Source organism: Cnephaeus nilssonii (genome assembly GCF_951640355.1).
Source record: "Cnephaeus nilssonii genome assembly, chromosome: 14".
Classification (NCBI taxonomy): Eukaryota; Metazoa; Chordata; class Mammalia; order Chiroptera; family Vespertilionidae; genus Cnephaeus; species Cnephaeus nilssonii.
Window position 1 is genome coordinate 17510959 of NC_137085.1, and position 24109 is coordinate 17535067.

The 24109-nt window shown below is 38.3% G+C and overlaps 1 protein-coding gene across 6 annotated transcripts in view; it reads left to right on the forward strand.

Annotated features, from left to right (window-relative positions):
* The window catches only part of PTBP3 (polypyrimidine tract binding protein 3), a 75747-nt gene extending 64754 nt beyond the window's left edge, over positions 1–10993 (forward strand). For all 6 annotated transcript variants that reach the window (XM_079791053.1, XM_079791055.1, XM_079791051.1 and 3 more), the window contains 4 exons: positions 2676–2768; positions 3526–3742; positions 8263–8340; positions 8491–10993. In XM_079791053.1, the coding sequence (XP_079647179.1) occupies positions 2676–2768; positions 3526–3742; positions 8263–8340; positions 8491–8623 (521 nt within the window). In that variant the 3' untranslated portion in view covers positions 8624–10993. The remainder of the gene's footprint in view (positions 1–2675; positions 2769–3525; positions 3743–8262; positions 8341–8490) is intronic.
* Positions 10994–24109: the final 13116 nt, after the last annotated feature.

A 24109-nucleotide genomic window follows, 5' to 3' on the forward strand; every position in this document is an offset into this window, starting at 1 on the left:
AGGGAAAACCAGCCAGCCCCCACCCGTGCACCAGGCCTCTATCCTATCTAATAAAAGAATAATATGCAAATTGATCATCACTCCAACACACAAGATGGCTGCCCCTATGTGGTCAAAGATCCTGCCCCCATGTGGACACAAGATGGCCTCCACAACATGGCCAGCAGGGGAGGGAAGTTGGGAGGGACCAGGTCTGCAAGGGAGGGCAGTTGTGGACGATCAAGCCTGCAGGGGAGGGCATTTGGGGGGAACCAGGCCTGCAGGGGAGGGCAGTTAGGGGCAATCAGACTGGCAGGGGAGTGGTTAGGGGCAATCAGGAAGGCAGGCAGGCAAGCAGATGGGAGCCAGCCGTCCTGGATTGTGAGAGGGATCCCATATTGGAGAGGGTGCAGGCTGGGTTGAGGGACACACACCCCGTGCATGAATTTTGTGCACCGGGCCTCTAGTATGATATAATATGCTTCATTATTTTCAGCAATCTTTATTATTTTCATTCAGTATTCTAAGGTCTGATTCTAAATTCACTTTATTTTAGTACTTGATCTTAATGGTTGTCAAACTGAAAAAGAAACCTCATAAATATAAGCGGTATAAATGGTGGTGTTTCATTGTTGCTACACCTAATTAATTATGATACTAATTTTTTCAGTTTAATTCACTAATTTTTGTTGTACTTTGAAAAATTAAATTTTTCCTCTTGTTAAATTAGTTGATCTTGAAACTATTGCATGAGAATATTTTTAACAAATGGAGTTAAAACTCACTTCATTTAGAAGAATTTTTAATACGATAAAAATTTGTTTTAAATTTTTTGAGTGGATAATAGGTGTTTTAAGCTGTGTTTTTGAGGTGTCATTTATAGGTACACAACAATACGGAATTGTGCAGCCATTATTATCAAAGCCAAGTTTTAGAACATTTTGATCATCCCACAGAGATCTTCCATGCTCGTTTGCAATAAAAGTTTTTATTGCCGAAACCGGTTTGGCTCAATGGATAGAGCGTCGGTCTGCAGACTGAAAGGTCCCAGGTTCGATTCCGGTCAAGGGCATGTACATTGGCTGCGGGCACATCCCTGGTAGGGGGTGTGCAGGAGGCAGCTGGTCGATGATTCTCTCTCATCGATGTTTCTAGCTCTCTATCCCTCTCCCTTCCTCTCTGTAAAAAATCAATAAAATATATATTTTTTTAAAAAGTTTTTATTGATGACACATTTCTGTTAGTTTTCAGTAATGAAATATTGTATTATTGGTAAATTTTTATATCTCTTTAATAGTCCAAGCACATTTCTTTCTAAAAGTAGTTAATTTCTCATTTAAAAAAATAACACCCTCAGCTTGAAGAACAAATTGTGTGTGGGGGTTTGTTTTTAAAAAAATAATGTCTATTTCAGCCACTTGTCATTTCTGAAAAGAACAGAAAATTTGGAATACTTGCCTTTTTGTTTTAAACTTTAAAAGTACCATTCATTGCTAAGTTCAGTTGCTCTTAGGTGCTTGCCCACAAGATAATCAGCACTCCTTTGTGTGCCTTGAAAATTTTCATCACATTACAAAGTATGGTAATGATGCAACTACTTAAGGGTCTTATTTTTTTAACATTGGTGATACCTATTAGCACATAAACTGCAGTATATTTTAATATGCGGAATGACAAAAAGGAGAGAATGCCCTTATATTATAGAAACTTCTGCCTATAATTTTATATATATATGTTAAAAATTAGTAAAATGTAGTGTTTCACATTGGTTTTATATATAAACAAACCAGTGTTTAAAAAAGTTTAATTACTTTCCTCCCACACCCCAATGAATCATTTTGCCTGTCCTTTGGGCTATGGGGAACACCAGTGTAGAAAACTTGGATGTAAAAGATCAATTAGGAGGCTGTTGTGATGATAGCTTTGATGGTAATGAGGATGGGAGGAAGTAGGCACATGTGAGAGATATTTAGGCCATAAAATCAATCAATGCTGAAGATGGATTGGCTGTAAGAATCTAAGGAAAGGCCTGGCCGGCATGGGTCAGTGGTTGAGCATCAACCTATGAACCAGGAGACCACGGTTCAATTCCCGGTCAGGGCACACACCCCGGTTGTGGGCTTGGGGCACAGGCCCCGGTTGTGGGCTTAATCCCTAGTGTGGGGCATGCAAGAGGCAGCCGATCAATGATTCTCTCTCATCATTGATGTTTCTCTCTCTCTCTCCCCCTCTCCCTCCCTCCCTCCCTCCCTCCCTCTTCCTTCCTCTCTGAAATCAATAAAAATATATTTATAAAAAAAAAGAATTTAAGAAAAGGAAGTCAAAAACTGAATCCCAAGTGTCTGACTAGAGCAAGTATTTGGATGATGATAATAACTATGAACAGAGTTTGTGAACACTGAAGTAGGAAGAGGAAAGGGGAGATCCAGAACATAGAAGGGATACAAATTTGGGAGCATGTGTATGGAATAGCTCAGGGAATATATACAGGGTCGGGCATAAGTAGGTTTATAGTTGTTCATATGAAAAATAATACAGTAACTAATAATAATACAAGAATAAACTGTGTTTCATGTACTCAAAACTGTGAACCTACTTTTGCCCCACCCTGTATAATATGGGAAAAGAAACCTTTAAATGTATTAGTAAATACAACACAGACATTAAAAATTGTTTTGTTTTGTCTTTCTAATTAGGAGTATATGGTGATGTACATCGAGTGAAGATTATGTTTAATAAGAAAGAAAATGCTTTGGTTCAGATGGCAGATGCAAATCAAGCTCAGCTAGGTACTGATGATTAATAGTGATAACAGTGGTGACCACCCCTTTTTATGTGACTTTTCCTATAAAATGAGCAAACTTATAGCTAGTAGGAATATACTTTACCAAAAAGTACTTCTTTGTGGTACTATCTTCATTATTTGGACCTGCTTATATTTTATAAAGATTAAAAATATTTATTACTCTTTGAAGTTTGTTTTCTACTTGTTGCTATTTAGAACTTTGATTCTAGGCTTTTTCTCTAAGTTTAAATTATTAAACATCACTTGCTTTGTTTAATTTTATTATATTTGATTATTTATTTGCTTTTGTTCCTAATTAAGTTTTCTAGAACTGTTGCATGGCATAAAAGTTTGGGCAAACTTCATAATGATGGTACATGACAGTGTCATTCTATGGCCTCTTTATTCATTACTGTATAAAATGTTACTACTCGGAACTTTTGTAAAAAAATACTTTGCTTGAGATTAAACTAATTTATTCAATAACAGTTTCCTGAACACTTGTTATGTTCCAGGCACTCTGGAACTTCCTAGGAAGATAGTTGTTTTTTTGTTTGACTGCTTTTCTTTTGTTATTGTAAAATAAATCATCTAATACATTTCTATATGTAAGAGTTTTAAAATTTAAAACCATTCTAACCCACAAACTGACAATATAATTGTAAATGACTAAATAAAAAGATTTTATGATAATTTAGACAAATTTTATAAAGGCTCTATCTTAATACCCAAACTTTCCTTATTTTCTTCCTATGCACCAGCAATGAACCATCTGAACGGTCAGAGACTTTATGGAAAAGTGCTCCGTGCTACACTGTCCAAACATCAGGCAGTTCAGCTTCCTCGAGAGGGACAAGAAGACCAAGGTCTGACTAAGGATTTTAGTAATAGTCCTTTGCATCGCTTTAAAAAGCCTGGCTCTAAAAACTTCCAGAATATTTTTCCACCGTCAGCCACTCTGCATCTTTCCAACATCCCGTATGTACCTAATTAGTTATTATCCTACTGTTGGTTAATAATTAATGTAATTATTATTATAAACAATATGTTTTAGGAGAGGTAAAACTCTGAAATTAGCCCTAGCTGGTTTAGCTCAGTAGATAGAACATCAGCCTGGGGACTGAAGGGTCCCAGGTTCGATTCCGGTCAAGGGCACATGCCCAGGTTGTGGGCTCGGTCCCCAGTGGGGGGCGTGCAGGAAGCAGCTGATCAATGATTCTCTGTCATCATTGATGTTTCTCTCTCTCTCTCTCTTTCTCTTTCTCTCTCTCTCTCTCTCTTTCTCTCTCTCTTTCCCTTCCTCTCTGAAATCAATAAAAATATTTTTTTAAAAATTCTGAAATTATTCTAATGCAGTAGTTGTCCTACTAATTTCTTGTGAGAGGATTCACTTATTATTATGTCTTAAGAAGGTTATATCTTCAATCATACACTGCAAAAGTAAAGGATAACAGTGCTTAAAATTTTTTTTGCAAGTAGAAAATTAGTAACTAGTTACTTTTCAGTTATAAAAGGACATACAAATAAGTTCATGCAGAAATATTTCATTAGCACATATTTGTTTCTTCCTTTGCATAGCTATAAAGACTTAAGTAACCACCATAGCAAAGTTAAATAATTTATGTTGTTCTTTTTTTTTTTTTAATCCTCCCAAGGGTATGTTTAGAGACAGGAAAAGAGAGACAAACAGACAGAAAGTCAGAGAGACATTGGTCAGTTGCTCTGGTACCTGTACTGAGGGGTTAGAACTCAAAATTTAGGTATGTACTTTGACTGGGAATTGAACCCCAACCAACTGAACCCCCCAACCAGGGCAAATAATTTATGTATTTAAGAATTTGAAGAAGAATTTTTAATTTTTTTATCTATAAGCCGCAAAGCCATATATAATTATTAATTGTTATTAATTATTATTTTTGTGTGTGACCACTCTATATTAACTGGCATTGTAGCAGACTTGTTCTTTTAAAAAAAAAATACATTTTTATTGATTTCAGAGTGAAAGGGAGAGGGAGAGAGAGATAGAAACATCAATGATGAGAGAGAATTATTGGTCAGGGCACATGTCCGAGTTGCCGGCTCGATCTCCGGGGGGGGGGGGGGGGGCGTACAGGAAGCAACCAATCAATGATTCTCTCTTATCATTGATGTTTCTATCTCTCCCTCTTCCTTCTGCTCTGAAATCATATCCTGATTTTAAAAACAACAACAAACAAACCTGTTTTGTTTGTTTAAATGATAGCAACTCCTGTTCTAATTCTTGAATACAAAGATGGCCGTTTTGTGTAATTTAATCAAATACATGAAGGGGGATAAGCTTTGGAAAGAGAGAGGTAAAAGCTGTGGGAAATGGTTATGTGTGTGTGTGTGTGTGTGTGGAAATTTAAAGACTGAGGGAATGAAGAATGGTGATATTTTGGACTGTTATTAAGAATGAGAATAGGAGATGAATAAGTATAGAAAATAATTACTCAAAATAGTATTGAATACTCAGGCTCCAAAGCTAGTCTCCAGTTAGCCTACTTAGAGAAACCTTGAATCTGAATTGGGCAGGGCTCAAACCTCATGCCCACTAGGAAGCTAGCGGAGCCACTTAAGAAAAAAAATATCTAGATTTGTGGATCTAGAAATTTAGCAGCTCATCACTATAAAGTCTGTAGAGTGGCAACATATTTAGATACTGAGGCAGGCTCCTGTCGTTGTTACCTTTGCCGTTACCTTCAAGCTGGTCTCAAGTTGCAGTATCAGAGGACATGTGGGTGGAAAGAGGGAAAGGACATTAATATTTTTTGAACCATCTACCAAGTTCTGGGCACTATGATGGTGTTTTACGTGTATTACTTCATTTAATCTCCACATTAAACTTTTAAAAAATTGTGATAAAACATATATAACATAAAACTTAACCACTTTAACCATTTTTAAGTGTGAAGGTCAGTGTACATTCACATTAAATACATTTATATTGCCCTGACCAATTTGGATCAGTGGATAGAGCGTTGGCCTGCGGACTGAAGGGTCCCAGGTTCGATTCTGGTCAAGGGCATGTACTTGGTTGCGGGCACATACCCAGTAGGGGGTGTGCAGGAGGCAGCTGATCGATGTTTCTCTCTCATTGATGTTTCTAACTCTCTATCCCTCTCCCTTCCTCTCTGTAAAAAAATCAATAAAATATATATTAAAAATAAATAAATAAATACATTTATATTATGTAACCATCACCTTTATCCATCTGTGGATCTTTGTCATGGTCCCAAATTGAAACTCTATATCTATTAAACAATAGCCCCATTTTCCTCTACCACCCAGTGCCTAGTAAGCACTACAGTATTTCTCCCCGCCCCCCCCTTATTTGCAGGGGTTATGTTTCAAGACCCCCAGTGAATGCCTGAAACTGTGGATAGTACCAAACCCTATGTATAGTATATTTTTTCTGTACATACATAATACCTATGATAAAGTTTAATTTATAAATTAGGCATAGTAGGAGATTAACAACAATAACATAAAAAATAACATAATTATAACAAAATACTGTAATAAAAGTTATGTGAATGTAGTCTCTTATTAAGTCAAGAACTTTCACCTTTTCCCTTAAAAGAAGCACTTTATGGCTTCTCTTTGGCATATCTGAATTGCCAGCATCACTACTTTTGCAATTTGGGGCCATTAATAAGTAAAACAAGGGTGACTTGAACACAAGCACTGGAATACTGTGATCAGTGATCTGAACACCGAGAGGGGGGACTAGTGACTAACAGGCCTGTACCGTATACTGTTTGGAAACACTGGACGAAGGGATGATTCATGTCTTAGGCACAGTGGAGCAGGATGGCAGATTTCATCACACCACTCAGAATGGCACCCAATTTAAAACTTATGAATTGTTTATTTCTGGGATTTTCCATTTAATGTTTTTAAACTGCTGGTAGCTGAAACTGTAGAAAGTGAAACTGTGAGTAAGGGAGGACTACTGTATTCTACTTTTTGTCTATCAATTTATCCATAAATAACCTTTGAAATAAGGTCATGGGTTTCATTTTATCCATGAAACTGAGAGGCTCGGGTTAAGTAACTTACTCCAAGTGACATACCAAGTGAATAAGACATAGAATGTGAAGACAGACCTGTCTCCCTGCAGAGCCAGTTATTTTTCTGCTATACCAGCCTTGCTGGCAGTTGTGAAGTGAGTCTACTTTTAGTCAGTTGACTCTGGAGTGATAGGCCACTCACTGTATTGGTCATCTGCTTCGTAACAGATCACCCCAAAACGGAACACAATAATAAACGTTCATTATCTTATACTGTAGCTGTGAGTCAAGAATCCAGAAGTTGCTTATCTGGATGGTTTTGGCTGAGAGTCTATCATAGGGTTGCATCTGAAGATTTAACTGGGGCTAGAGGACCGACTTCCAAAGTGGCTCATTCGTGTGCCTAGTTATTGACAGGAGACCCTCAGTTGCTTTTCACAAGGACCTCTCCATGTGGCTGCTTTAGTGTCCTCATGAAATAGCAGCTGGTTTCCTCCAAAGCTAATGATTCAACAGAAGGTGAGGTGGGAACTGCAGTTACATGTGTAATTTCTACAGTACCTTTAAAGGTTACAGAGGGCATCCCTATTCAGTGTGGCAAGGGTATATTTGAGGGCGTGAATTCTAAGAAGTGAGAGTAACTGGGGGCCACCCAAGAGCCTGGCTATTACACATATTCATAATTACCCTGAAAGCAGTTTAAAATGTAGAACGCTGGCCAGCTGGAGTGGCTCGGTGGAGTGTTGTCTGGTGCACTGAAAGGTTGCCAGTTCGATTTCCAGTCAGGGCACCTCTGGGGTGCAGATTTGATCCCCATTTGGCAGCCCATCTCTCTCTCACCTCCCCCACACACAACACCCCCCAAGCATGTCCTCGGGTGTGAATTAAAAAAAATAAAGTGCAGAATTCTGGACTACAGTTGATAAGTCAGAACTAGCTTTGGAAGTACTAGAGTTAATTACTGAAGTCTGTGGTATGAGTACTAATTCCTTTGGAAGAATAAATACAGAGGTGGGCAAAAGTAGGTTTATAGTTATAATACAAATAAATAATACAATAGTTAATAAATAATAAAACAAGAATAAACTTTCTAGCCCTTTGTACGCCATAAGCATCTAAAGTCGCAAGGATGGATTCCGTTTTGGACGTGTGGCAGTTAACTGGCTGCTACTCACAACTGTAAACCTACTTTTGCCCACCCCTGTATAGAAAGATTTTCTTGGTCTTCATGTATTTGTCCACATTGTTGCAAAAGATTTGAGACAAAATTCTGTTGTCTGAGGACATGAATGTGGTATGTGTCAACCTCGAACATCTTCGGGGCAGTTCCAAATCATGTTTTCATTGCGTGGCTTTAGTCTCTATGAAATGTGAGCTACTCTGGAGATTTAACGATTGCAAGTTAATCTTTGCGTCATTTGAGAATTAGGGCGCTGAGATATTTGATTGACTCTGATGTTTTCACAGACCTTCCGTTACAATGGATGATCTGAAGAACCTTTTCACAGAAGCTGGATGTTCAGTGAAGGCTTTTAAATTCTTTCAGTAAGTCCTTGCTTTTAAGAAACACATTAACCTTATTTAATATGGTGTGCAAATGTTAGGGTCATTTCAAGAAGTCTTCTAGGGTTGGAGAGAAAGTTTATAGACAAAATTAATTCTATACCCTTTTTATATTTTTTATCCCATTTTTAGGAAAGATCGCAAAATGGCCCTTATCCAGTTGGGATCTGTGGAAGAAGCGATCCAGGCCCTCATTGAGCTTCATAACCATGACCTTGGAGAAAATCACCACCTCAGAGTTTCCTTCTCAAAATCTACAATCTGATTTTCTGTGAATTTTTCTTCTAAGACTGGACCATAATAGCAGTAAAATGTTCAGACATAGACTGAAGCAACTCAAGACCAATTCTGCCTCTTTTACAAAAATGATTTTTTTCTGAGTTTGCTGTTTAAGTATATTCAAAAAATTAAGGAATGTTTTTCCCCCTGCCAATCTGTGATCAAAGGGGTGTTTTTCCTTTATATCATAGTTTCTATGAAAATAATCTTCAGGAAAAAAAATTTTTTTCCAGTAATTTAATTCCCCATATTAAATTGGATTTCAAAAGGACAGACTCTTTTAGTTTGGGACCAGATCAGCCTTATACATTTCTAAACTCCTTTGTACTTTAAAAAATTAAATATAACAACTTTTAAAATTACTTGATATAAGTAATTTCAATTTCTTACAACCAAGTTTTTAACTTAATGATTCAGAATTTGTTCATGTATAAATTACATCAATTATTTGGCATATATTGATGGTTATACATAAACAAACTGGTTTGTGTTGAAAGCAGATTTATAAACTTTATGGTTTTCTTTCAGTTCCCCCGCCCCCCCCACTGGTAAGACACTCCTATGAATATTGCATATCTTTAATTTTTTAAGAGTATTTGGAGAAATGAAGCATCTCAACTATCCCAAGAAAATTAAGTGGAATCCAACCAGGATCAATTAAAGTGTCAGAATAATCAGTAATTTTCTTAGGAAAAATCATGTTTTAAATTTCAAAATGATACATTTGCTGAGTAATATGATCTTAGAAAACTAAAAAAAAAAATTCTACTTATAAACTACTTTTTTATAATTGTTTTCAGAAAAAAAGTTTACAGTCTTAAGGAAAATATTCAGGTCTATCATATGGTTTGACAGATTTTTAAAAGTTATTTTTGGTAAGGTCTTCTTTTAGAAAAAAATTAATCTCAAGGGTTTTTTGTACCACTATAATCTGTAATACTTATTCAGAATTACTGTGTATTTACTTAATTTCTAATTATGTGCCTTATTATGTGCTTATGATACAATAGGTTAGAGTTTTATCTATGTATCTTGAAAGCTATATTGTGGGCTTGGTGGGTGTTTGCCTTTTTTTCCCTGTTTTGGTAAGGATTCTAAAGGTTTTTTTCATTGCTATTTTAAGTGATTTTCAATAAGTAATCATTTTTATCCAAATTTATGGTGCTTTGGTGCAGAGATGGAGTGGGGAAGGGTAAATGGTTTGGATTATAATTCAGTATCCACCTGTAGGCCTCTTCACATTGTGACCAATAGCAGTCATTGCCGTTACAGCATACTGATTTGGAGCTATGAAATCAATCTCAGTTTCTAGATCTTGTCAAATCTTTATCATTCATTAGATTTTGTCTCAGGATTACTTGATTTCTGTCAGTACTCAAGCAGAACTTGCTTTTCTTTGTTAATGTAGCTTCATTACTGAGTGCCCACATATGTGGAGTATGGCAGAGTGGGTTCCTTCTCATTCTCAGTCCCATTCCCTTTTTTGGTTGAATGTAAGAGTGCATTTTAATGTGGCTTCAGTGATTGTATAATGTAAAATTGTTTCTTTTTAATGAGAAACTTTGCTTTTGTTAATTACTCCTTCAATGCTTGATCAGATTTTTTAAAAGCGGGATTTGTCAAAGGGGACATTTTTGACCACTTTTACACTTCTCAGATTCTCAGAGTGGCTCATCTCACCTTTAAGAGGAATATCTCAATCTCTTTGTTATATTCCAGCCATTTATTTGAACACAGGAAGGGTTCTACAAAAGAAATTTTACAAAAAATTGGAGACACAGGAGATGTTATAGGTTGTTAAAAAGCAGAATTCACTCAACACTGAGCAACAGAAGGTAGGTAGAATTGGAAGGAGAACACTAAATTGAGACCGTTTGGGTGCATCAATTTAGCATTGGCTGAATAGATAGGTATAATCACTTATCAGATTTTTTATTTTTTTCACTTATGAGATGTATTTTTAGCTAAACACTGAGCAAAGGGGAAGGGGAAAATGTCTTTGAGACATCTCCCAAAATTTACTTCCTTTTTCCCTCCATATAGGCACTATTAAAGTTTTCAGTGACATGTTAAATTGGATTCTTTCATTTGCTTTGAGTTAAGAATTTCTGTGTAGTTTAAAGTCATGATTCTCATAATATTCAGCGTGTAAGTGTAGCAAAAGTGTAGCAGAAGGGAGATCATAAGGGTGTTGAATGTAATTTTGAAATAGAGCATGGCCTTTAAATCTGAGAGAACGTTTGAATCCTTTTCAGGGATTTGTGTATGGGTGTGTATGGGTGTGTGTATGTGTGTATATATATATACACACACACACACACACACATACTCTTCTGATGTTGTACATACATATACACATTACATACCTTTTAATTTATTGACAGAAAATCAAATTAAGATTTGGAAAAGTGAGATATTCTTATTTAAAGTAGTGTGTTTGAAACCATCGATTTGTGTCTAAAATTAGCTGTAGCACATGGATGTTATCCATACTGGGCTATTTGCTGTTTGACTTCTAGAAGTCTACAGTGTTTGTGTTGGCATAGTTTATGTAAAAAGATTTTAAAATGTCAGGGTAGTGGAAAAATTAGATCTTTGTATTTTTGTTTTTGGCATGCATTTATTAGATATCTTCTAAGTCATGTTTTCACTGTTCAGCTGACATAATATTCTATTTTTAAGCTTATTTACTTTATTTTAAGGAGTATGTCTTATCACTTTTGGAAGTATCTTCACTTTTACACAAAATATATATATTCAGGACTCTAAAAAAAAATAGCAGTACATGTTTAACAGTAGCAATTTATGCCAAAAAGTTTTTCTTTGAGATTTAAGTAAGTTGCAGAGCAGTAAAATGTGTTTTGTGTGAAATACAAATAGAAAAATGACCCAGTAATTTAATTGATAACTTACCAATTAAGAATATCAGCATTTTACCCAATAGCTCCTACAGAATGCCATAAATCCTTTCAGACTAAATATTGTGATCTTTATTTGTAGTAGTAATATTTCTGATATTTTTTTGGTCAAAAGATGTAGATATCACCATTTTTAGAGACGTATTTCTTTCTGCTTGCCTAATTCCTTATGGTAGCAGAGCAGTGCCTTCTTTGGCTCTGCCTACAATAGTAATCAGGTTCTGCCTCAGTTGGTTAGAAGTAACTCTCATGAATGCCTCTGTTCAGTTTCATGTAAACGTTTCAAAACTTCCATGTCCTTAGGCAGGGAAGTTTATATATACATTGAGTAAATTATCATGTAATTTCTCTTCTGTTCCCACTAAATATTATAGGATAAAAGATAACAAGCTCAAAAGTATGTGCCCCCCATCCCCAATGAGTCACTTAAAAAACCTGAAGTTTGCCAAACTATTAGCCTATCTCTTAGAAAGCTTAATGTGTACTGCTATTTTTAAAACCAAAAAGACAGCATGACTATGCGTAAAAGCATTTTTCTTAGCCTTTCCTTTGTCTTGATCTGTTGTTAACAAGAATACTGCCAGACTTAAAATATTCTACTATTGTCCTCAAAGAAATACAGTTTAGATCACACAAAACTTTTCCTTTAAAGACAATATAACTCAGCTGTCTTTTAAAAGAGCTGTGTTGTTATCTAACTATTTGCAGTCTTTTTTCAGAGCAAATTCTAACAGTTGTGAATTGTTTAAAAAAAATAGAAAATTACTAAAATATTAGTTTTAGGGGTTTTATAGAGGGAGAAAAACTAAATGGGACCAAAGTTTATGTGCCTTCTTCAGTAGTCTTAATTGACCTTTTCTTCCTATTCAAGACTGAGGTAGTATCAGTATTCTGGTTTTCAGGAAGTATGTACTATATAGTTTTAAAAGAATGTTATCCCACAGACTATTCATACAAGCGAAGAATTGTAACTGTGTAAATGAAGCCTCAGTTACACTTTTGCCTTTGTTGCATAATATTTATTATATAGCATTGTGCAGGTTCAAGAACAGAACTGCTCGCTCTAGATCTTTGTGGTAGTCATCTTAGTTTCTGTAACCTGAGGCCTGTGTTCCAGAGAACAGGGATATTTGTCTGGTCCAGTGACCTTGGTGATACTAGTCACAATTGAAAGCTGCTTATGGCAAGCTCGATTCAGCACTGTAAACAGATTTTTGTTCTTGTGTTATTTTCAATTTTTGAATCTATATAGTAGTTGTAATAACAAATATTTAAATAGCTATTTTTGATGTCAGACTCTGGCCTTTTTCCCCCTTTCCATTGTTACCCGGGTATTTAAGAAATTCATCCCACATCCAGAAAGTACTCATTGTAAAGATCGCTGACCAAGCAAAGTTTTGCATCAAAATGTCACCTCATTGCTCTGACCAAAGACTGACTTCTGGTTGTAACTCCTTTCTATTAAGCATTTTCCCCAAGCTCCTTCCTGAAAGAAGACCCAGCGCAGAGCGGCCTTTACTTTCTATCTCCTATTGGTGAATAGACTACTTGATATTACTTAGAGAAAATGGGAGTTTAAATGTGAACAGAGTGGGTTAGGATGACAAGGGTTTGATGGGCATTTTCAGTACTGTACTTAAGAAAAAAAAATAGCACAGCTAGGAGCCTATGACATTGTCTCGTGTTTTGCGTGGTCTGTTCATAAGATTCCCTTTTTCAGTTTATAAGAATGTTCATCTAACAGAAGAAGATGCTGTAAATATTTGTAACAACATTTTTTTTAACCAGGCCAAAAAAGAAAAAAAAGGGGGGTTTGGGGAACAAGTTAACATATAAAGTGGTTTTATATAAAACATCGATTATCTTGTATATTTTGATAAGCAGCAGTACCAGCTTCATTTGTAACAGTTTGTGGCATTGGGAAAAAAGGATTCTGTTATTGTTGACGTGAACTATGTTATAAATGCAAAGAGAAGATAAAATATTAAAAAAAACATATTTTCTAAATGTGTTGTGCATGGTTAATTCAAGCTTCTGTACACTACAGTTTATTCCATTCTCGTTCAGTTTGTATGTTTGCCAACTATTACTTGATATCTCTAATCTCTTTTCCTAACAAGTATAGCATTGTAGCATGCCTTTTAATAAATGTCATGACATCTGTACGCTCTTAAAGTTTTTTCTGTGTTCTTGTCTGTACTTTGGGTTTCCCCTTGTCTTACCTGTAATTCTAATGATGTTACATTCTTTAAAAATTTTCATAGCCATCCATCTAAACTTGTCATATTTAGAGAATAGCAAGCACATATCTATATAACTTCAAAAACTGAAAAACCTTAAGTCTGCTAACCACCTTTTAAAATTAAGGAACAATGCCCTAGCCAGTTTGGCTCAGTAGATAGTGCGTTGGCCTGCGGGATCAAAGGGTCCCAGGTTCGATTCCAGTCAAGGGCACGTACCTCTGTTGCAGGCTCCTTCCTGGCCCAGGCCCTGGTCGGGGCTCTCGTGCAGGAGGCAACCAATCAATGTGTTTCTCACATTGATGTTTCTCTCTGTGTTTCCCTCTTCCACTCTCTCTCAAAAAAAGGCAGTGGAAAAATATCCTCGGGTGAGGATAAAAAATAAATAAAATTAAGGAACAATTCTCATTTGAGGAGCAAACTGCTTTTCTAATTGCCCTGTAGTGCAACATTCTCTATGGCTTCCCCCTTTAGTAAGGTGCACGTTGGCACACTTGCATGAGTTTCTCTCCATCTCTCCTTCTCTCTCTCTCTCTCTCACACACACACGTTTTTATGTGCAATGTCAAATAAAGAGTTGGAACACTTTTTCTAGTCTAGTTCAGTTTTTGGCTTCCCTATGGGATTAGTATCCATAAATTTTGAGACAGGAGTGTGATCTCAAACCATGTTAGTGTCCTTTTTAATTAAAGAATAACACGGTTAGTTATCAGCTGCCTACATATTGCTTGTCCTTAGATAAATGTTTTATGTCTGGGTTCTTTAAAGAAATATTGGATTGTAGGAGTCTAGAATCTTTTGGAAGAAAATTTATTTTTAATGGGTTGGAAAATTAGGTAAACCTTAGTGATCTTTGCTGGCTCACCTGTAAGCTCTATTATCTCCATAAATGTAACTAGATCAAAAAAATTTTTAAAGCATAAGACGTTTTTATCAGGAAAAGATAAAGTGACCCTATGGCCAAGTGAGGTTTTATAAACTCGATGAATGCTATTTACACAGCACATTGCTTATAACCATCACTTAAGAATCATGCATTTTTTAGGATAAATGGGTCTAAACTCACCTAGTTCAGTTTCCACTTTTTACAGGTAAGTGGCACAGAGAAGGAGGTGACTTGCCCAAGGCCACGTGCCAGTTCATTGCCAAGTCTGGACTAGAAACCAGATCTCCTTGAGATTATCCACTACACTCCATCACACCCAGGTATTGTGCTGTAAGGGTTACGACCTTAAAGGTCTGTACATGGAATTGGGAGGTTTATACTACCATAACCAATCGAAAGACTGCATAAGTGTTGGTGGTGGTGTTTCTAATGAAGGGTAAAAATGCCTACCTACTTCTGATCATTTTAAATGAAAATGTAATTTCAAGTTGTACATTTGAGAAAACTGACTTTAAAAAGTTACTATTTGTCTGATTTTGCTAGGGCTGATGTAACAAAATATTCCAGACTAGGCAGTTTAAATACCGGAATTTATTAACAGTTCTAGAGACTAGAAGTTTAAAATCAAGGTGCCAACAGGGTTGGTTTCTTCTGAGGCCTCTTTCCTTGGCTTATGAGATGGCCCTCTTCTCCCGGTGTCTGCACATGGCCTTTTCTTCTCTTTGTATCTGTGTCCTAATAAGATACACCACTCATATTGGATTAGGGCCCACCCATCTGACCTCACTTTATCATAATTACCTCTTTAAAGACACTATCCCCAAATATAGTCACATTCTGAGATACAGGAGTTTCGGACTTCAATAAGAATTTGGGGGGGGGGGGGGACACGATTTAGCCCATAACACTAATAGAAATTATTCACTCAGCTCCCCTAGTACTGATTGTACCAGCAATTGAGCTAGGTGCTGGGAAAGATATAAAGAGTTAAGAATATGTTGACTTACCTCTTAGAAATATGTTATATAGTGGAAATGTCAATCTAAATCCATAAATCAAATAGTCTTGAACTCTTGCCTTTGATAGGAAGCCCCCAAAATGTTATCACGAGGTCTCTAGGCAATTCGAGTCAGAATATACTAGTATATGGCTAGCGCTATCATACAGCTAATTAATGTAGGAATACACAGTGTTCAATAATTTTCTACTCCACTCTTAGAAATAAGCTATTTCAACAATGATCACTTCTAAGACATATTCCATAACTTGGAACAGTGCAGGAATAATCAAGAAGACACCATCAAGCGAGCTGTACCCAATTTTTAATGCTCAACATTTGTTGATAAGTGAACTGGGGTGCTGGGTCAGGAATATTTAAGTGTTAAATCCACTGTGCTTACAATTTGTATGATGGTTCCTACATCAATGATTTTTTTCCTGTTGTCCTATTTCAACTTATAATGAAAATTTGTCACTGTGTGTTTCTATCAAAACAATTTATGCTGAACTGATAGGATTCTAATAACAATTTTGTCGGAATCACTGCATTCATAAACTATTGGGTTTGGATGCAGACCTTCCAACTTTGCTAGTATAAAGAAAGTATAGTTAACCAGGAAAAGTTAATGATACTAATGTTTCATGAAGATTTGTATATTTTCTTTTATTCCTATATTCCAAAGATATAGTCAGGGTAATGGGGAAAATTCAATGGTTCTGTTGGAATAAATTGCCCTTGGATTAAATAAACTATGCCCCAGGTTAATTATCTGCTAAATCCTTGATCCTAGAGAATACATATATCAGATTCTGACCTGTTAATTATCTTTAACCAAATGAAAACTGGTATTAATATTAGACAAAGTACATTTTTAGACAACAGGTACTGGTAGAGATAAAGAGATTTTATAATGATATTTATATAGTAAAATACTTTATAATTATGCAAGTGAAGACAATAAAGCTACATGGAAGAATCTCACAGATGTGATGTGATACGATTCTAATAACAATTTTGTCGGAATCGCATTCATAAGACAAAGGAAGCTAAACACAAAAGTATACATAATGTATAATTCTATTTGCATCAAATTCAAAAATAGGATAGTGGTTACCTTGGGGCAGGAAGTAGTAGTTTGAGGGTATGAGGATAGGTTTTTACTGTGTGGTTAATGTTTTATTTCTTAACCTTTGTACCAGTTACCCAGGACTGTTTACTTTCTGGTAATTCATTGAGCTTGTACATTAAGAATTTGTGCATTTATCTGTGTGCTCTACTTCATTTATGTTTCATTTTGAAAACTGGTTGTAATTGAACGAGGTGCAATAATTCTTTTTTTCATTTTTATTAAATGTTTTGGGGTGACATTGGTTAACAAAATTATACAAGTTTCTGGTGCACAATTGTACAGCACATCATCTGTACACTGAATTGTGTGTTCACTATCCCAAGTCAAGTCTCCTTTTATCATCGTTTATCTCCCCTATACCCTCCCCCATCTCCCCCACTACCCCTCCCCCTGGCAGTCACCACACTGTTGTCCACGCTTGGCAAATCAGATGATTATTCTACTTAGTCCTTGTTACAAAGTACTGAAGATACCATGGACTGAGCTTCACCGTGAAACTCTGACACATGTATGTGGTATTGCATTTCTCTGACCACAGCATACCTACAGGGAGCATGTTTCCCTAGCAAAACAAAACAAAACAAAAACTATTTTCCAGTAAATTCTATATTTTTAAACAGTTTTAAATCCAACTAAATTAAAAAAATAATCCTATATAATAAAGAGCTAATATGCTAATTAGACTGGACAGCAGAATGACCTTCCGGAACAACCAGTGGGCGGGGCCGTGGGGCCATGAGGCAGCCAGGCTGTGAGGGCCAAGCCCCTTGCACGAATTTCGTGCATTGGGCCTCTAGTTTATTAATATAGGTGACCCTTGAACAACATTGGTTTTAACTGTGCGGATCCACTTACGTGTGGATGCAGATTCAATCAGCTGCAAATTGGGAACAGTGTTTTTGATCTGCGGTTGGTAATCCATGGATATGGAGAGCCAACTACTCATTGTTGTACGCCATTTGTTTACATAGGGGCTTGAGCATCCAAGATTGTGTTATCTGCAAGGGGTCCTGGAGCCAATCCCCTCCTCTACTCCATCCTCCCCCCCCCCCCCCCCCCCCAGACACCAAGGGATGACTGCAGATAAGCTTTGGGGGAATAAAAGCTATACTCTGGTTTTTGTGCAGAAGGTTGGTGCCCCTAACCCTGCATTGTTCAAGGGTCAAATGTACATACTCGTTTTGTGTTTGCAGCTATCAGCCTCATCTGGTGGGCTATTTGATATCTGATCCCTTATATATTTTCATCAAGAAAAGCCAGAAAGCCTGGCTAGTATGGCTTAGTGGTTGAGCGTCAAACTATGAATCAGGAAGTCACGGTTCGATTCCCGGCCAGGGCACATGGCTATGTCCCCAGTGAGGGGTGTGCAGGAGGCAGCTGATCAATGATTCTCTGTCATTGATGTTTCTATCTCCCTTCCTCTCTCTCTGAAATCAATAAAAACATATTTAAAAAGAAAAGCCAGAAAGACCTACTTAGATCTCTAGCATCTTAAGAGGAGACTTTTAAACAAAAGGCATAGTGAAACTTCTTGTCATTAAGATTCTTAAACATATACTAATTAGTATAGTGTAATGAATTTCCAGGTACCCAATACCCAACTGCAACGAGGGGCCAATCTTGTTTAATCTGTTCTTCCTCTGTTCCCTGGATTATTTAGAAACAAATCCTAGTCATAAATTCATCTACAAACATTTCAGTATGTTTAAGTTCATAACTGCAATTGTTGATAAAGCCTTTTCATATATAGCTTCCCTTTGCATCTTCCCCCGCCACCCCTTGCAGAAACTGAGCTATTTGCTCTGTAAAAATTCCCAACAGCCTGGATGTCACTGATTATGCCTCCATGATGTTATTTATTTAATGTTTTCCCCACCTCAAATTTTAAGAACCCTTTATAGATGGCATTAGGCACTTACATTATGTATCTTTTCTTGTGATGGTAGTAGCCATTGATGATCATTGTTTAGATCAGTGGTTCTCAACCTTTTTAATGCTGCGACCCTTTAATACAGTTCCTCATGTTGTGGTGACCCCCAACCATAAAATTATTTTCGTTGCTACTTCATAACTGTAATTTTGCTACTGTTATGAATCATAATGTAAATATCTGTTTTCCGATAGTCTTAGGCGACCCTGCTAGCGGTTCTCAACCTGCTGTAGAGCCATGTATTATTTGGATTACTTATATAATAAGAGAAACGTTTTTATTGAACTTGTTGAGGTGACATTGGTTAGTAAAGTTATATAGGTTTCAAATATACAATTCTATAATTCATCTGTATGTTGTATTGTGTGTTTACCACCCCAACTCAAGTCTCCTTCCATCGCTATTGATTCCGTTACCCTCTTCCACCTCCTCCACCCCTTTTCCCTCTGGTAATCACCATACTGTTGTCTGTGTCTATGAGGGTTTTTTCCTTTGCTTAATGTCTTTACCTTGTTCACCCACCCCTTTTCCCCCGACAGCTGTCAGGCTTCTTCTCTGTACCCATGAGTCTTGCTGTTTTGTTTGTTAGCTTATTGTGTGCACTAGATTCCACGTATTAGTGAAATCATGTGGCACTTGTCTTTCTCTGACTGGCTCACTATTTGGTTACTCCGAGGTACAGGCATGTGCTCTAACTGGGAGAACCATGACCTGGTTCATCAGGCGACACTTAATCACCGAGCCACACTGGCTGGGCTGCGTAGTATCTTTTAAGATTCTGCTTCTAGTTTTATTTTTTCAAAAGATATTTACTGTATTTATTTAAAGATATAGTTTTTTTTAGAGCTACAGAATAACCTATTAGCTTTTGTGCTTGGTGAATGACAACTTTAGACTAATCTAAAGTCTCACAAATAAAGGCCTAAAGACTAGAGATCCCGGGGTTCTAATGAATACGTTCTAATGTTCACTGAGCAGCGGTCTTTCCTTAGGAAATAAAGCACTCGTGCAGAGACCAGCATACAGTACGTTATCTGTTAAAGAAATGAAGATTTGCCATTTCCTTGCAGCTGGTAGGAGCTTCTGGTGGAACCAGGCCCGGTTGTTTGACTCGGTCGTCCCCCTCCTCCACCCTGGGAGTAAAACTGCTGAGACATTAAAGATAGAACCCTGTTGCTTCCAGTGACTGTGGGCAGCAAACTGGTTATTACAGAGCAACTCCTGGTCTAAACCAAGCTGCAAGCTGATCCGAGAAATACCCAGAAAGCTGAGTGAGTACTCACAGAAGTAAATAGAGGCTCTGTCTTAACCTACAAAAACAACCTACTTTCTGCTGTACTTTAGGGCTTTGGGAATTTGGTGACCAATTCCAATGGCACTGCTATCTTATATTTATTTTTTTAAATATATTTTCATTGATTTCAGAGGGGAAGGGAGAGGGAGAGAGAGGTAGAAACATCAATGATAAGAGAGAACCATTTGATCGGCTGCGTCCTGCAAGCCCCCTACTGGGGATCAAGCCCGCAAACCGGGCAATGTGCCCCGAGCAGAAATCAAACTATGACCTCCTGGTTCATAGGTCAACACTCAACCACTGAGCCATGCCGGCCTGGCCGGGCCCATTGGCACAGCTATCTTTTAGAGTGTATTCGAGATCTCTACCCTTCCTGAAACTATTGCCTCTGACCTATACATTTTGAGAGTAACTTCTTCCATGATGTCCCCAAAAGCATAGATTTCCCGGATATGGTCAATCCCAAAGAAGCCAAAATATTCCTTTGTACAATGTATTAGTTTGCTAGAACTGCATAGCAAAGGACCACCAGCTGGGTGGCTTACACAGCAGAAATTTATATCCTCCAAGTTCTGGAAGCTGAATGTCCAAAATCAAGGTGTTGGCAGGTTTGGTTTGTGTTTTCTTCTCCCCTTGACTTGTAGATAGAGGCCTTCTGTCTCCTCACAGTCGTGTGTGTGTGTGTGTGTGTGTGTCCTAATCTCCTCTTCTTCTTTTTTTTTTTAATATATCTTTATTGATTTCAGAGAGGAAGGGAGAGGGAAAGATAGAAACATCAGTGATGAGAGAGAATAATTGATTGGCTGCCTCCTGCACGTCCCCTACTGGGGATCAAGCCCGCAACCCAGGCACGTGCCCTTGACCAGAATCAAACCTGAGACCCTTCAGTCCGCAGGCTGACGCTCTGTCCACTGAGCCAAACCAGTTAGGGCTCCTAACCTCTTCTTATAAGGACACCAGACACCAGTCATGTGGATTGGGGCCCACCCATCTGGCCTCATTTTACCTTGATTACCTTTTTTTAAAAAATATTTTTTAATTGATTTCAGAGAGGAAGGGAGAGAGAGAGAGAGAGAGAGAGAGAAATATCATCAATGATGAAAGAGAATCATTGATCGGTTGCCTCCTGTACGCCCCCTACTGGGGATCGAGCCCGTAACCCCAGACATGTGCCCTTGGCCGGAATCGAACCTGGGACCCTTCAGTCTGCAGGCCGACGCTCTATCCACTGAGCCAAACCGGCAAAGGCTTGATTACCTTTTTAAAGGTCCTCTTCCATATACAGAAAGTGAGTTATCCCTCCCACTAAAGCAGGAATGTGAATTAAATAGGGTGTTGCCAGCATGATGGAGCCTCTATGCCCAGACAGCTCTTCTTCATCTCTTTACCAGCGTCTTCATTCTCAGCACTATTATTTTTCCATCTAAAGCAGTTTTTCTTAACCCTTCTTGACTCTCCTTTAATAAACTTACAAACCTCATTGTCCCCCTTTGTGAGGGCCCGGAGAAGATTTCTAATAATGTAAACAGTCGTGGCTGAAAACAAAGCAATGGCAATTTTTGTGAACAAATGTATTTTCATCTTTTAAAAATCCATGGTTTTCGCCTTCTTCAGGCATTATCCGTGTGACACTGAGTATACTTGTTGCCACAGTGAGCCGTGTGTCTTATGCCGTGTGCATGGCACAGCAGTTTCAAAGTCAGGGCTGCCACTGATCAGCTTACGAGCCGGAGGTGCAGACAGATCAGCTTGACAGTGGACATCGATGAATGATAGGGCTGCGTACAAAATCGGGTCTCTTCTTCGACTCACGGGGAACTGCTCCCTCCCTAAATTCTCCAGTGTGCTTTTCTCTAGAAAAATGTTTCCTTATGCAACTGACTCAAAATTGTGTCACTTCAACCCTTTTTGAGGCTTTTTTTTTTTTTTCCTGGCAAAGACTGAATATCAGGAAGGAAGAAGTTTCCCCCCAGAGTTTCACAGCGGAAATTGGGGTCTCCCCCCGTGACATAGGAAAAGTTAGCCTGAATTCATCCTGCAGCTGGACTAGACTGGAATTGGTTTTTCTTGGAAACCAATCTCAAGATCCGTCCTTTAGAGCATCATCAAGATGAGCAAATGGAATGACATTGTAATATCGGCGTGAAGGATCTAGAAATGGATTTTTGTTACAGATGCTTAAAGAAGCAAATAAGGTTGGTATTTGCGCCAAGTGAATGTCTCTTTGGCCACCCACAAACTTCAGGATGGAACTGAAGGAACTTGTACAAATTTGGTATCAGTGTTCAGATATTCACAAAAATGGGCAAATAAACCCGGTTTCCTAGCCAGGCCCTAATCGACTTGGCGGCCTGCACTTCTCAACCTGCCAGGGACTCTAAACTTAGTGCAGCCACACGGACTATGTCTCCTTTTCCCCTCCTTCCCTCCGGGGTTCAGGTTCTCAGCCCCTCCAGAGATCTCACTCTGTCCACCAGCCATTATCTCTCTTGTCCGTCCTCTCCTGCTGCTTCCGCCTTGTCTGTTCTACTGCGTTTTCCTATCAGCCTTTTAAACATGCCCAAGTCTCTCCAATCTTAAAACAAGGAATACAATCCCCAAGGCTTCTTTGCCTACCTTTCTATTTATCTTCCCCGCTCACAGCCAAACTGCCAAACAGAATTTGTCTCTGCTGCCTCATCTTCTACACTCTTCAAAGAACTCAAAATCAGCCCTAGCTGGTTTGCTCAGTGGATAGAGCATCAGCCTTCGGACTGAAAGGTCCTGGGTTTGATTCCCAGTCAGGGCACATGTCCGGGTTGCTGGCTTGATCCCCAGTGTGGGGCATACAGGAGGCAGCCAATCAATGCTCCTCTCTCATCATTGATGTTTCTATCTCTCCTACCTTCCTTTCTGAAATCAATAAAAAGATATAAGAATAAAATAAAAGAACTCAAAATCAGAACTTACTTTTCAACAAAAACCTGCACTCCCCTTAAGACAAAGAACACTTGCTTTGTGTTTGCAGTGGGAACGGTGGCACAGATGGTGCCAAGCATGCAACACAAATAACACTCTGGCGAATGTGTGCTGAGTGCCACGTTGGTTCGGCAGCTTGTTCTGGATACTTTCTTGTCCCATGTTCTCCACAAGCCCATCAGCCCGGCATGTCACGCTTGAATCTCTGTACCTTGTATTAGGAAAATGAGGTTTTAAAATAAAAAAAAATACAGATGTTCTATGCTTCCCCCCATTCTGAGGTTCGATATGTGCCCTTCCCACCTTCGGTTGGGAACCACTGGTCTAGAGGAAACACTTCGGGACGTGGTCATTCCTTCTTTCTCCTAAGTGGACTGGGGACCCAGACGCTCTGCATCAGGGCAAGACTTTGGGGAAGTACAGTCGATTAGAAGGCAAACGCAGCCTTGCGATGAGGGCCGGTGCTGCCAGGCGACCTTTTCTCTCCCCGTGGAAATGCCATTGTCCTGTTTCCCTTTGGATTTGTGACTAAGAATGAGTGTCAGCACCCACAGTCTCTTGCTCTTCTGATTACCAGCCAGTACGTAAATAACACAGCTACATGGAATTGAATTTCCCGAGATTGCAGGCCTATTGAAAGGGAGGCTATCCTGTATTTAAGGAATAGCAGACATAAAACCTGGAGCGTTGGCATCCTTGGGGAGACCAAGGCGAATTTGTCTTGTGGCTTTTTGTTTTTGTTTTCATCACCATGTATCCCCTCTAGGCCCTCTTCTACCCCCTCTCCCTTGCAATCACCACAGTGTTGTCCATGTCCATATGTTTTCTCTCCCCCCCCTTTTTTTTATCTTCTTTGCTCAATCACAGCACCACCCCCACCACCCCCCCTCCAGAGCTATCTGCCTGCTCTCTATGAGTCTCTATTTTGCTTGGTAGTTAAGGCAAATTTGAAGCTAATTCCTGGCTCTAAACTTGGTTAGAGAGAGAAAGAGAAATGAATAAGCGTTTATAAAGCATTGTAAGGGGGGGGGGGGGGGGTTTCTGAAAATACCAGAGGAGCACAGCAGAAGGAAGGAGCCAGAGTGAAGTCTAGGCAGGTCTTGGATGACGTAAGAGG